Genomic DNA, 15,382 nt, shown 5'->3' on the forward strand with positions numbered 1-15,382 from the left:
CGAATAGTGTTGGGCAAGGGAGGCCAAAGCACACACCATTGTCTGCAGCTTGTTTAGTCTTAAAATGGTAATAAGGAGCTTGTATTGCATTCTTTATTAGAAGTGGGACTTGTTTATAAAAAAGTAGCAGTTAGGTAAGCCTCTCTTTGCTGCTCTCTCTGTCCTTTGTAGGACAAAGAACAGAAGTAAAGAAGAGCATGGTATTGCTTAAATCAGGAGAGCTGGTTATTAATTTAGAAAGCACACTTGGTCAATAAAAACCAAATTAGATACTGCTGCTTATACTAGTAATTTGAGAGTGGGATATTGTAACCCCCTTGAACAAAGTCAATCACTCTGATGGAAGATTTGGGTGATCAGTACTCATTTTCTTCCTCTCGTTTGTAAGCTCCACTCTTGGACGGGTAAACTCTATATTTTAAAGAACAAATTTATAAAGGTTGCCATAACGAACTGCTAAAACTTAAAGTGGAAAGAAGAATTTTTATGAGAGTAAAATAAAGTCTTCAGTAATAAAGGAAAAATAGATTTCCTTCTCACCAAAGCTGTTTCTACTCTTCTGCAATTCCGATTTTGGATGTTGGGTGCTTTTTCTCCTGGCTTTTGGATGCTGGAGGTTCATCTGGCCCTATACCGTTTGGAACCTTTGTTCTCTAACCATTGGTCTTGCTGATATATTCCTTTGCCAGGTGTACCAGTAATCGAGCAGGCGAAACCGGAATGGACGTAACAAGCCGCTGCACTCTCGGAGATCCCAACAAACTGCCAGAAGGAGTGCCGCAGCCTGCTCGCATGCCTTACATCTCAGACAAGCACCCTCGGCAAACGCTGGAGGTCATCAACCTGTTGCGGAAGCACCGGGAGCTGTGTGATGTGGTGCTGGTTGTGGGGGCCAAGAAGATCTATGCCCACCGGGTGATCCTATCGGCCTGCAGCCCCTACTTCCGAGCGATGTTCACTGGGGAGCTTGCAGAAAGCCGGCAGACTGAGGTGGTGATAAGAGATATTGATGAAAGGGCCATGGAGCTGCTGATTGACTTTGCATACACTTCCCAAATCACAGTAGAAGAGGGCAATGTCCAGACTTTACTGCCAGCTGCCTGCCTCCTCCAGCTAGCTGAGATCCAGGAAGCCTGCTGTGAGTTCCTGAAAAGACAGTTAGATCCTTCTAATTGCCTTGGCATCCGAGCATTTGCTGATACCCACTCCTGTCGGGAACTTCTGAGAATTGCTGACAAATTCACGCAACATAACTTTCAAGAGGTAAGTAGCCCTGCACCTCGGAGGTGTGGTCTACACATGCAATAGAATGAAATGGTAAAGTGGTAAATACCACTGAAGGTGGAGATTTTTGGGTACTCTCCCTGCAATTAGAAAGGTAGCATAGCAGAGAGAAAAATGGGCTAGAATCTTTTTCATTGATATGCTAGGGGTTTTTTGTTTTGTTTTTTGTTTTACTTAAAGGGGATTTTTTTACACTGGGAAGCATTCAAAAATGGTATCCCTCCATTTTCAGGCTGAAGTACAATCCAGAACTCTGTGTTGTGAAATTTCTCTGCAAACCTCGCCACCTGATCTGCCCCATGTGGGGTCTCTAACTCAGTTTCTAGGTGAAGATATTATTTTTTGTATCTTCATACTTTTTTAAATAGTTGGCTGGCTGTCCTCTTTCTGATGGGATCTGATTGGTGATAGAAAAATATTTTATATATTAGCTGAATGGAAAGTTAGAGATGACTCTCCAAAACATTATCTCATGCGTGGTGCTAATATGAACTAGATGCTTCCACGCCATAACATCTCTACCGACCAAAGTTCTGCCATGTCATTCTAGTGCATGCAAAATGTCTGAAATGTCTTTGTAAACCTTCTCAGGAAAAAACATTTCCCTTTCTAACCAATGCTGATGATATATCAGTTGGAGCAGCATTTTCACTGACAACTGTGGGAGGTTACTGCTTTGTTTGAGGGTTATTGCTTTTGATTATCTGAGAGCTCAAGAGTGTACAGAACTGCACTTAATAGAGCTGCCAATGTAAACTATAGAATATAATACAGGCTTTAAAAAACCATCCAAGTGTACTGCTGGAACACTAACTATTGAAAGCAAGCTTAGACGAAGAAGTCTGACAATTCTCCAGTAGATGTTCATGTCTCTTACGGAGGTAATCCTGAAATTGTGAAGCAGCTGTCAAGAATACCTTTCTGTACTCCCATGTAACAGCATTTTGTCCTCTGGCTTGCTGTGGTACAACATAATTGGTATGTGGGTTGTACATTGGTTATTTCTGGAAGTGTGGCTCAGCAGAAGTGTGGTTCATGCAGTTAGATATGAGGCCATCTGCAAAATGAACAATGTAAAATACTCAAAATCCCCACAAAGCCAACCCCCCCCCACCCCATCTGCTCATATATAACACAGACCTGCATAGCTTGACTCACCAAGTTAAATTCCTCCCACCACCTGCCTGCCAGGTGCTAAACAGTGGCTCCTCCCCCCTTTTCATTATGACAAGCTGGCAGGAAAAATAGTATCTATCAAGCCACTAGTGGTCTGTGTTTGACTTGGTGGGTCACATATTTTTCAGGTTTTGTATAATGGAACAAAAATAAGAATTAAAATGTGATGGTTTCTGCTACTTGGTAGAATACTTGTCAAAAGCTTTGAATAAAATGTTGACATTGCTATACAGTTCTTAGACTAAACATACTTAAATGCATAATCTGCACAATAAACAGTACTTTCCAAAGAGTTCCAATGACATTTTGCTGCCACAGCTGCAAAAGTGAACACCTTCCTTATGAGACATTTATTTAAGATATATGTATAGTGCCCATCATACAAATATATTCTAAGGCAGATCACAAGAAGAAATTACAATAAAATCCAGTTATTAAAATACTACCCCAGCCCCCCACAACTAAAGCAAAAGCACAAACATTGACTTCTTCTAGGATGCAATGCTGAAAAATGGGCAAGCCTGAGCAATATGCAACTTTTATGGAGCTGTTTAAGACAATACTTCACCCTGGAGATTCTGCCTAGAGAATTACTTGGAGATATGTGTCCTGAATTACTTGGATGCGTCCTGTTTCTCCTGTCCCTGGTCCAGTTTCGTCGTCATGGCACCAAGTGAATTGGGGAGATGCAGCAGGTTCTGTCTCACAGGGTCAAGCAGCTGTTTTGCTCAAAGATAAATGTAGGATTTCCTGATTTGCTTAATACCTTTGGTCAGTGGGCAGGGGAACAAACAAACCTGAGCCCACTCCCATTGTCCTCTTCTGTAAAATCCCAGAAGTGGCTTTATTGTAAAGATGAAAAAATACTTGTTGTTGTTCAGTCGTTAAGTCGTGTCCGACTCTTTGTGACTCCATGGACCATAGCACACCAGGCCTTCCTGTCCTCCGCTCTCTCCCGGAGTGTGCTCAAATTCATATTCATTGCATCGGTGATGCTATCTAGCCATCTCATCCTCTGCCGTCCCCTTCTCCTTTTGCCTTCAGTCTTTCCCAGCATCAGGGTCTTTTCCAGGGAGTTTTCTCTTCGCATTAGGTGGCCAAAATATTTGAGTTTCAGTATCTGTCCTTCCAGTGAGCACTCAGGGTTGATTTCCTTTAGGATTGACTGATTTTACCTCCTTGCAGTCCAGGGGACTTGTAAGAGTCTTCTCCAACACCACAGTTCGAAAGCATCAATTCTTCAGCGCTCAGCCTTCCTTATAGTCCAGCTCTCACAGCCATACATTACTACAGGGAAAACCATAGCTTTGATTACACGGACCTTTGTCGGCAAGGTGATGTCTCTGCTTCTTACTATGCTGTCTAGGTTTGCCATAGCTTTCCTCCCAAGGAGCAAGCGCCTTTTAATTTCATGGCTGCAGTCACCGTCTGCGGTGATCTTGGAGACCAAGAAAGTAAAATCTGTCACAGCTTCCATTTCTCCCCCTTCTATATGCCAGGAAGTGATAGGGCCAGATGCCATGATCTTCGTTTTTTTAATGTTGAGTTTCAAACCAGCTTTTGCACTCTTCTCTTTCACCCTCAACAAGAGGCTCTTTAGATCCTCTTCGCTTTCTGCCATTAGGGTGGTATCGTCTGCGTATCTGAGGTTGTTGATAATTCTCCCGGCAATCTTAATTCCAACCTGTGATTCATCCAACCTGTTGTTTCTCATGATGTACTCTGCATATAAATTAAATAAGCAGGGTGACAATATGCAGCCTTGTCGTACCCCTTTCCCAATGTTGAACCAATCAGTTGTTCCTGAATGGTTTAGTGGTTTTCCCTACGTTCTTCAATTTAAGCCGAAATTTTGCAATAAGAAGCTCATGATCTGAGCAACAGTCAGCTCCAGGTCTTGTTTTTACTGACTGTATAGAGCTTCTCCATCTTTGGCTGCAAAGGACATAATCAATCTGATTTCGCTATTGACCATCTGGTGATGTTCATGTGTAGAGTCACCGCTTGTGCTGTTGGAAAAGAGTGTTTGCTATGATCAGCGTGTTGTCTTGGCAAAACTCTATTAGCCTTTGTCCTGCTTCATTTTGTACCCCAAGGCCATGCTTGCCTGTTATCCCGGTGATTTCTTGACTTCCCACTTTAGCATTCCAATCCCCTATGATGAAGAGGACATCTTTTTTTGGTGTTAGTTCTGGAAGGTGTTGTAGGTCTTCATAGAACCGATCAACCGCAGCTTCTTCGGCCTCAGTGGTTGGGGCATAGACTTGAATTAGTGTGATGTTGCATGGTTTGCCTTGGATTCGTACTGAGATCATTCTATCATTTTTGAGATTGTACCCCAGTACTGCTTTTCCCACCCTTTTATTGACTATGAGTGCTACTCCATTTCTTCTAAGGGATTCTTGCCCACAGTAGTAGATACGATGTTCACCTGAATTAAATTCGCCCATGCTTGTCCATTTTAGTTCACTGATTCCCAAGATGTCGATGTTCAATCTTGCCATCTCATGTTTGACCACCTCCAGCTTACCTTGATTCATTGATCTTACATTCCAGGTTCCTAAATAATATTGTTCTTTACAGCATCGGACTTTCTTTTCACCACCAGACACATCCACAGCTGAGTGTCCTTTCAGCTTTGGCCCAGACGCTTCACTCTTTCTGGTGCTACTTGGAAATACCCTCTGCTCTTCCCCAGTAGTATATTGGACACCTTCTGACTTGAGGGGCTCATCTTCCGGCATCATCTCTTTTAGCCTTGTGATACGTTCCATGGGGTTTTCTTGGCAGGAATACTGTAGTGGGTTGCCATTTCCTTCTCCAGTGGACTACATTTTGTGAGAACTCTCCACCATGATCTGTCCATCTTATGTAAATGATTTTTATTGCAACTTTCTACATTGAAGTGTTCTCATGGTGGCTGTTGTACAAACAGGTCCTAAGCCTCTTCTGTGAAGTTTTTGGATGCTTACTAGAGTTTTGAGTATCCCGGCTTTTTCATTCACGCATTCTCTACTTCATTTTTTTTCCAATGCAAAATTGTTATACAACCAGCACTTGCTATTTAAAAGGAATTTGTAATTTTTGTGGGTGCAGAAAATCCAGACTTTTCAAAGGCTGGCTTGGATTTTTCACATTTTAAAGTAACAATCTGAAAATGCTGTAATTGAAGCATATGCAGTATGTCTGCCACCTGTATTTTAATGTTTGCTAGCTTCATGAGCATGATATGCTAATTATGCTAGATGTAAGCAAGTATGGCCAGCCCTCTGGTTTACAATATATATGTTTCCCCCCCACTGTTAACAACTTCCCAACCATCTGTCTTACCCATGCAAGCAAGTGTTTTGTTTATATTCCACATACTGTGTGTTTCCATCTCTCCAATACAAATCTTTCTGCTGATTGTGTATTGGGAGACCTTATAAACAGTGTTTATTGGCACTTCATGTTGTCAAAGACTTTCAGAGTTCTACCCTAAGTTTTATGAGTTATGATTGACAATTCAGCCATTACTTTTTTTCTAGGACCTAAAAGAATATAGTTTTGATTATAGACTCAGAACTGATTAGAAACAATAGGGTATTCATTTTGTCCTAAAAGTTCCAGTGATGACCTTTGTATCTGGACTCTGAATCAGTACCACAACTTTTTACCACAGATGTTTACTTGGTCTCCTACTGGTGTCTGCTTCCCTCACACACTTGATGTGTTGCCCAGCAGACCTCTCCCACATGATCCCATGGAGTTAAAGTGTTTGCAGAGAAGTCCCAAATGAACATTCACCGAAGACTTGTATATCACTTCTGGCGAAGAAGTAATCTGGTTCTGTCCTTGTCTCCCTTTGCAAGAATTCAATCACTGATTAATGTTTATTTCATTGGGCACACAACAGCACCATTCTTCAATGCTGTACGGACTATCAACAAGCAATTGGCTTGGGTATTAACATATCACTTGGTTCTTTCTATAGCTTCCTTCAGTTGGTCTTGATTAACTGTTTAAGCTAGTATTATGTTTATATAACTGTATAGTGGTAGTACTCTGGTAAAAGGAATGGCTGTTGCCTAGGTATGCTCTGTAGCTAACTCAGCCCTGCATGCACAGTATAATTTCTCTCACCTGTTTCCACCCCCTTCTCTAAGAAGTCATTAAAAAAATGGGCTTGCATGTTGCCTTTCAAGCGGTAAATTGCTCACTGTATTCTAGCAGACCTGCATAACTTGTGGCCCACCAAGCTGAACACAGCTCACCAGTCCCATACTTTGGCCTAGGCAAATGGCAAAACCGTAAGTTGATTAAGCCCTTGATGGGCTGCCTGTGGATTGGTGGGTCGCAAGTTCTGCAAGCTTTGTTCAGGCCATGCTGTGACTCCCTAGGACTGCAAGCTGCTATAGAAAGTAACTACAGCTTGCTAGGCTGCAGTGGGACAATACAGTCCAGGTCCTTTCCTCTGTGCCAAATGTGAGAAGGCAAGTCTCTGAGTCCTCTCGTGTCTCCTGAGAAAATTACTTCCTACCCAGGCTCTAGAAGAAATCTGTTAACATGTTTGCGACTTTGCAAGGGTAGCGTAGCTTAGTCCTTGTCAGTTTTTCAGAGTCTCTAGTTCCCTCTCAGGTGCATTTGCACTCATGGTCTCTGTGTATATATTTAGAGAAAGCAAACGAAAGGTGGGGTAGGATCAAATGAGTCCATCTTCCCTGAGACACTCTTGTCTTCTGCTGCAAACTATGGCCAGAAAGGCTTTTTAGATTTATCTACAGTACTCTGGGTAATTTTGTTTGAATCTCTCTGTGTTCTGGCTTTTGTCTGTAGTACGAGTGCAACTGCTTTATTAGCTGGTGTTGCTCCCCATTCAAATGTATTACTTTTTCACTCACTACTGAATATTGTGTTAATTCAGAATATGGGTAATGGAAGACTTTAAATCAAGTAATGCTTTAGCTCCTTTATTCTCAATGTTGTTTCAGGGTTGGTTGTCATTATTTCCAGATTACAGATGGGAAAACGGAGACTGCAATAATGACCTGCCCAAGACCACCCTGAAATTCATAGCTGCCAAGGATCTGAAATGAAGCCTTCCATATTCAGAGCAAACTTTCACTAGTTTTGAACTGTATCATTATTTAAAAGTTGCCCAGTGTGTTGTTTTATGAGGATTGTAAGGTCCCTGTGCCAAAATCTGTGAAAGTAGAAGGTGCTAGAACAGGGCTTCACTTCTGCATTTCCAAATGCTGCTGATTGCTCTGAAAGCTTTCTGTGACTTTGTATTCTTGTACAGGTGATGGAAAGTGAGGAGTTCATGTTGCTTCCAGCCAATCAGCTCATTGACATCATATCCAGTGACGAACTGAATGTCCGGAGTGAAGAGCAGGTGTTCAATGCAGTGATGGCGTGGGTGAAATACAGCATTCAAGAGAGGCGGCCTCAGCTCCCCCAGGTAACCCCCAGATGCTTTTCTTACAGGACCATTTGTTTACAAAATGCCTTGGCCAAAATATGCATTTCTCTACTTACAAAAAGGACAGGCTGTTGCACCGAGGAGCTTACAGTAAGTCATGACAGTGAATGAAAACAAGGGAGGGAGGGAAGAAAAGGGGAGGGGGGGAATCATCAGTCAGGGCTGTAGTTGTGGGGTGGGGGTGGGGGACTGGCCCCTTCCCTAAATATTCAGTTTTTTTAAAATGTCAGTTTCTACTTAAGCCCTTTTATTTACAGAACCATAAGGAAAACATACAGGTAGTATTTTGCCTGTCAGAAGCAAGCCTGCTCCTGCCTTCCAATATTCTGGCCAATGAGTGCAAATGCACTGCAATTATTAATAAGCACTTGGCAAAAAAACAACCATTTTCCAAATTTTATTAAAATCAAATGTATATTTTATTAGTACTATTTAACCAAATAGTTTCCTTCTCCCCTTGAAGGAAGGACCACTTGAGTTGGGAAAGGCCCCACCTTTGGATGTAGGAGTTTGCTTTTGAGAAGCTGAGGGGGAGAGCCCTCTCCTTCCACTTCCCAGATGACTTACCTTTGTCATGGGAGGGTAGATTCCAGCAGGGCTCTGCACTTTCAAGCCAGCCAAAACAGCATGCACAGTGACTGAAGGAACAAGGCTAAGGCTAAGTACAGAAAAAGGATCTTACTCAATCAAACCAAAGACCCATTCATTCCAGCATTCTGTTTCCTTCAGTGTCCAACCAGAGGCCTATAAAAACATAAGAAGAGCTGTGCTGGTAAGACCAAAAGCCTATCTAGTCCAGCGTTCCATCCCTAATGGTGGCCAAACAGATACCTATGGGAAGCCCACAAGCAGGACATGAGTACAACAGCACCCTCCTACTCATGTTCCCCAGCAACTGATATTGAGAGGCATACCACTTCTGATATTGGAGGTAATCTATCTGGTGTGATCTGGGGTTAGATGAACAGTAAGATGGCAAAGTTTGCTGATGACACCAGATAATTTAGGGTGGCTAAAACAAAAAGGGACAGTGAAGAGCTCCGAAAGGATCTCTCTAAACTTGGGGATGGGCATCTAAATAGCAAATGCGGTTCGGTGCAAGCAACTGTAAAGTGATACACCTTGGGACAAACAATCCCAACTTGATGGGGTCTGAGCTGGTGGTGACTGATCAGGAAAGGGATCTTAGGGTTGTGGTGAATAGCTTCATAAAGCATCAACACAGTGTGCAGCTGCCATGAAAAAGGCAAATTCCATGTTGGGGATCATTGGGAATTGAAAATGAAACTCTGAATATTATAATGCCTTTATATAAATGTATGGTACAACTACCCAAGCACATTGTAGAGGTGGGAAAGGTGCAGAAAAGGGGAGCCCAAATTATCAAGAGGCTGGATTAACTCTCCTATTACATTTGGGTCTTTTAAGTTTAGAAAAAGGGTGACTGAGAGGGGACATGGTAGAGGTGCATAAAATTATGCTTGGTGTTGAAAAAGTGGATAGGGAGATGCTTTTCTCCGTCTCTCATAATACTAGAACCGGGGTCATTCAATGAAGTGGAATGGTGGGAGATTCAGATTCAGGAAGTACTTACATGGTGCATAGTTAAACTATGGAATTCACTACCACAAGATGTAGTGATGGCCACCAACTTGGTCAGCTTTAAAAGGGGATTTGAGGAGAAGCACCAGTTCCAGTACAAATCCTTGAGGGACTACGCAGTTTACATCTCTCCTTTGGGAGAACTGTCCATTTCTTCCTACTCTACTTTTATTCTTTAACCAGTTACCAGTCCATAAGAAGACCTCTCTTGTCCCATGACTGCTAGGTTTGTTCAGAATTCTTTGATGAGGGGCTTTGTCAAAAGCATTTTGAAAGTCCGAGTAAACGATATCTACTGGATCATCTGTATTCACATGCTTGTTGATACTCCCAAAACACTCTAAAAGGTTCAAGGGACAGGCCTTACCTTTGCAGAAGTCATGTTGATTCCTCTTCAGCAATACTTGCCATTCTATGGCTTGATAATTCTACCTTTAATAACATTTTCTATCACATTACCGAGAACAGACATTAAGCTAACTGGCATGTAATTTCCTGGATTGCCCCTAGATTCCTTCTTTAGAAATCGACATCACATTGGCTCACTCTCCATGGGCCAGATGGGGAACCTTCCTGGGATGGATCAGGCCTGTGTGGCGGAGATTCCCCATCCCTGGTTTAAAAGCTGCTCTGCCCCCTTTTTGATGTTAAGCGCTAGCAGTCTGGTTCCATTATGTGGAAATGGAGCCCATCCCTTTTTTTAGAGGCCCAGCTTGTCCCAAAGTGTTTCCTTGTGCCTAACAAATCTAAACCCCTCCTTCCTGTGCCACCATCTCCTTCAGGGATTGAGACCTCTCAGCTTCACCTATCTAGCTGGCCCTGTGTGTGAAACATGTAGTAGTTCAGAGAAAACTACCTTGCAAATCCTAGCTTTCAACTTCCTGCCTAGCAACTACATTTTCCACATCATTCGTGCTGAGGTGCACTGTGACCGCTGGGCTTTAGCCCAGGTCTGTCTACCAGGTTATCCAGACAATGGCTGGGTTTGGATGATCAATGGGGAAAAGAAATAACGGTGGATTCTTTTCCCCACCCTGCATGCGCCGCTCACTTGCCCGCCCGCAATTTCCCTTAATTGCACTCTGTGGCACAGATTGCCGTGTTGTCCGGACCCAACGAGGTGCGCAGCAGGGGTGGCTTCCAAACCACCCTGCAACCCATGGCTTGTTGCAGGGGTTATGGAGTGGTTTGGAAGCCACCCCCACCATGCACCTTGCCGGGTCCAGATGACATGGCAACCTGTGCTGCGGTGAGGGTCATTAGGGAAATGGCGGGCAGGTGCACAAGCGGCATGCAAGGGACAGGGAAAAGAAGCTATGTTCCCTTTTCCTCCACTGATTGCCTGAATCTAGTCAATGCATGACATCTGCAACTTTAACACTAGGCAGGCAAGTCACCATGCAGTCTACATACCTGCCACAAACCCAGTTGTCTCTGTCTCTTATGACTGAATCACCCACTACCATGACACCCCCCTGCTCCTCAAAAGTATATTCTCGGTGTGAGAGGATATCTGTTTGTCCTCTGCAAAATGGGTCCCTTCTAAAGGGTCATTTTCCTCTTCCTTCGAGTGATGCCCTCTGTCTCTGAAACCCTCCTTCTCCATGACAAGAGAGGAGCTGTCATCCTGGGAGTAGGATGCCATTATTGCATCCTTGAAGGTCTGATCCACCAATCTCTCTGCCTCTGTCAGCTTTTCCAGGTTATCTACCTTGGTCCCAAGGGAACAAACTCATTCCTTGAGAGCCTCTGGGAAGCCTAAAAGCAGTCCTTCAAAGCAATAGCTGTCTTCCATTGTTGCCACCCAATACCAACTGCTGGGAAGCATGGTGCTTTTAAACCTGAAGGTTCCATATAGCCATCCTACGTAGCAGCCATGGATAGACCTGCTATCCTGCATGAATTTGACTATTCCCCTTTCAAAGGCATCCAAACTAGTGGCCATCACTACATTTTGTGACCATTAATTCTATAAATATGTATTGAATGAAGAAGTATGTTCTTTTATCTATCCTGAATGTTCTGCCAATACATCATGGTTTGTGATCAGCCAGCAAAACACAATCTAAAACCATGGTTTGAAGTAGGCTTGAATTATGGTTTATGCTAATGATGGTTTAGTGTTATGTCGGACTTAGTAAGCCATAGTTATGGCCATTGTGACATATCCAGAGACTGTTGTACCATGGAGACAGGAGTGAACTTGAAGATTAGTGCTGAGAGAACAGAAAACAAAAGCAGACAAGAATCTAAATAAGGCTGAGCCAGACATCTGCAGATAAACTTTGGCTTGAATTTGGTGGGGGTTGAGGGGGCAAAAGGTGTGCCCAAACGTCCGCTCAACATTTTTTGCTGCCACTACCTGTCCTGCAATGGCAGTCCTTCTAGCAGCTGGTGGCCACTATTTCTTTCTCCCACAGTTCCCCTCTGAACAACACTATGCCACCATGCAGTTTCGTTCAGAGTGACATTGTAGGAACACTACTACTAAGTTCACCCAGTGGTATGGTTAGTTAACTTTAGACTTTGGAGTTAACGGTCCTGTTTGGCGGGGGTGTTATGGAGGGGTGCTTTGGATAATGTGTATTACTGTGTATTACCGCCTAGTCCACCTTCTCCACCTTCTTGCCTTTCTTTTTGAACAGAAGATCCTCTTTAATTGTTTCAAGACAACCCCCTCAAGATGAATGTTTAAAAGGAATGTTTAAAAAGTCCCCCCTTCCTTCTCTGCTTTTATGTCTCTCTCTTCTGTCTTGATCTCAAAATGGCAACTTCCACAGTTTTATCCTTTGCAAACCTCTCCCTCTCTCCTCCACCCCCCAATTGTGTTTTGACCCCAAAGTCACATTTTTTGAGGTTTTTTTCCTTGGGGATTTGTTTGGAGCAGAAAACTGGGTAGCTCATGCAATGGGGAAGTGGACACAAGTTCTTGATTCTTCCCTCGCTCTGGTTCCTCCTTCTCTTCTCATGACATTAAGACATTAAGTTAGAAGGAAGCAGAAGCTAAAGAGCCCCAGGAAGCGGTGAGGTGGGGGAAAGAAAGGAGAAGAAGTCAAACTGTAAAGGGAAGGAGTACTGAGAGGATGATTCTAATTATAATAGCTAGACTGCTATGCAAAGATGGGAAAATAGACAGACATGAGAATGATAAGGGAGGTAGGAAAAAGAACTGGAGGGAAGAGGCCAGACAAAGAGAAGGAAACACGGCAGGCAGGAAGAAAGCTGATGGTTGCACAGGCTTAACCCAGCTTCCACCCCCTGCTAACAGTGTGCACCTTTCCTTCCTAGCACACCCCCACACACCCTTTCCCAACCCCAGATTGCACCCATTTTGCCAGTCTGGATCCTTTGGCTTAGCTGTTTGGATAGAATCATAGAATAGTAGGGTTGGAAGGGGCCTATAAGACCATCGAGTCCAACCCCTAGATAGTAGATGTGTATTCTGTTCCTGGCAGAATGTCAGTTGGATTGATAAATAGGTTTTGTGATTTTGTGACACTTTTGTTGTGTTCTGGTTTTGGGCTGCTTGGTATGCCTTCCTGGTTTTGCCTGTGAACTGGGTTGAGGCACGCGTGCATCTGAGGCGGCTGGACTCTGAAATTCTTCCTCCTAAGAACAGGGGTCCAGAACCCCTTTCAGCTCAAGGACCAAATTCCATTTTGGAGAAGCTTTCAGGGGCTTCTGTGGTGGTGGGCAAGGCCAAAGGCAAAAAGAGCAGAGTCAAAATACTGAAAATACCTGCATGTTTTAGCCAAAAGCGATTACTGCGAGTAACTAAGCCTTAGGAGAGGTATTTCCCCCTTTTGGAATGGGGGAAAAAACTGCACAAAATCCGGCAAAATCCCACATGATTAGTGGTTGGGAGGAAAGAGGTGGGGCCATCTGTGGGAACCTTGGTGGGCTGGATTTGGCTCCCAGGAGGGCTGGATTTGGCTGTCGAACCTGAGGTTCTATACCCGGGCCTTAGAATGTGAATGTGAGGTTCTACACCCCCACGAACTCCCAACTCTGTGCTGGTTGACACCCAAAGCTCTGAGTTGGAGTCTTAAGAATTGACACAAACACTGGCAGGAATAATAAGCCATATGAAAACACGTCCTCTGTCATTCTTCCCACAGCCCGGCAAGGGAGACCAGCAGTGCCTCCACTGCAGATGGGGGCACTGTGGGATGGGGGCCTTAGAGAGGAGGGAAATGGGGACTTCTGGCTCAGTGCTCAGACACTCTGTGCTGCATGGCAACCCCACGCACACATGCCCCGCCCTGGATACCTGAAGCTTATCAGTGGAGGAGGCAGCCTGAGTGAGGACTGTTGCTGCTGCTTCTCCTCCTCCTCCTGAGCTTGTTTCAGTGCAGTGGGTGACCTCTTGTCACTCTCTCTTCTCAAGAAAGAGGGAGGAGGAGGTAGAGCTAGAAGGGAACACCCTGCATTTTTCCTTGGGTAGGAGCAAGGGATGGGCAGCAACTGAAATGGATGCAGTAGTGGCAGGCGATTGATGACAGCAGCAGGCAGAAAGCAGGGGCCACGGACTTTCAGCCCACAGCCTGTGCCTAGGGATGACACTTGAGTTCACTTGTCAGAGTTAAAATGTTGACCCCCCTGCCCCCCCCCCGGTTTCTTCACCTGCAAATAGAATGGTGAAATCAAGGATGCCATTTTGGGTGTAGAAGCACAAACCATAGCTTGGGATGTCTGAATTGTGCATGTTGCTTTTCGGCATCTGATAACCTGATCTATAGCTGAGTTGACCGCATCGTAGAAAACACTCCCATAACTGTGGGTGTATGCTAGCCCCCCTGCAGCAGTATTGCACCCCATTTCTGATCCACTGTTCTTGGCTCACAGGTGTTGCAACATGTCCGATTGCCACTGCTCAGTCCAAAGTTCCTGGTAGGCACAGTTGGTTCTGATCCACTCATTAAAAGTGATGAAGAATGTAGGTAAGTCATCACTGATGGTGAGGAACGTTTTGCATTTTGGAAACCGAAAATTCTTTATAGGTGAAATACTCTATTAGACGTCACGGTTTAGAAGCTTGACTATTTGTGTGTGTCGGTCTGCCATACATCAAAAACAAACAAACAAACAAAAAGATCCTGAGGTATCTTTTTTATTTATCAGGACTTGAAATGTTTTGAAAAAATAAACATTTTTTTCCAAGTCTAGAATTTACTGTCTAGGCAGAATCATGTCATTTCAAGTGTTAGATCTCTGCATATCCTTCTCTTTCCATTTCATGCTACCATGAAACTAATTGCAATTTCCTTCTGCGCAGAGGTGTCCAGTTATAGCAACCTTGAATGTATGGTGTCTTCTTTCCTAGAGAAAACTTTAAGAAAGTTTCAAACTGTCTTTCTTGGAGAAAGTTAGAATGCCTTTCCAGAAAATAGCATTTATCACACAGACATCTCCTGTTATGGGGATGGGAGATTCTTGGGAGCATGTATGCCTGTTTACTCTATTTATACTGAATATATATATATTCTTAATCTGTACCGATGACAAATTTAACTTATACAGCATGATCTGTGGCATCTTTACTCTGAAGTAAGTCCCACTGAGTCTAATGAAACTTGTTCATTACTAAGTACATTTATGGTTGCACCCCTAATTTATCAACACACAAGTAGCCAGGTATCAGCATGATCACTCAAAAATGCATACCTTGTAACCTGACAGATTGACATCGAAGATTTTTAGCCTGGCTGGATACAATAAAGCTGACATGGCCTTGGTGTTGTTTTTTCAAGAAAGCTAAACTACTAGAATGTAAATCCTAAAAAAACACTCATGGCAAAGTGACTTGCCACTCATAACTTGGCTTCCCCTAGAAAACATTGCTATCAATATTAATGTTGC

General features: G+C 43.6%; 1 protein-coding gene across 11 annotated transcripts in view; it reads left to right on the forward strand.

Moving 5' to 3' along the window:
- The window catches only part of KLHL20 (kelch like family member 20), a 50,892-nt gene that overhangs the window by 18,961 nt on the left and 16,549 nt on the right, over positions 1–15,382 (forward strand). For all 11 annotated transcript variants that reach the window (XR_014790361.1, XR_014790362.1, XR_014790363.1 and 8 more), the window contains 3 exons: positions 690–1,263; positions 7,742–7,900; positions 14,369–14,463. Coding sequence is in view for 3 of the 11 variants with exons in the window: in XM_084851157.1 (XP_084707283.1) it covers positions 690–1,263; positions 7,742–7,900; positions 14,369–14,463 (828 nt within the window). In the remaining 8 variants the exon portion in view is untranslated. The remainder of the gene's footprint in view (positions 1–689; positions 1,264–7,741; positions 7,901–14,368; positions 14,464–15,382) is intronic.

This window comes from Heloderma suspectum, chromosome 4, assembly GCF_057233095.1.
Source record: "Heloderma suspectum isolate Gila_16-S chromosome 4, 16-S_ref, whole genome shotgun sequence".
In the NCBI taxonomy this organism is placed as follows: Eukaryota; Metazoa; Chordata; class Lepidosauria; order Squamata; family Helodermatidae; genus Heloderma; species Heloderma suspectum.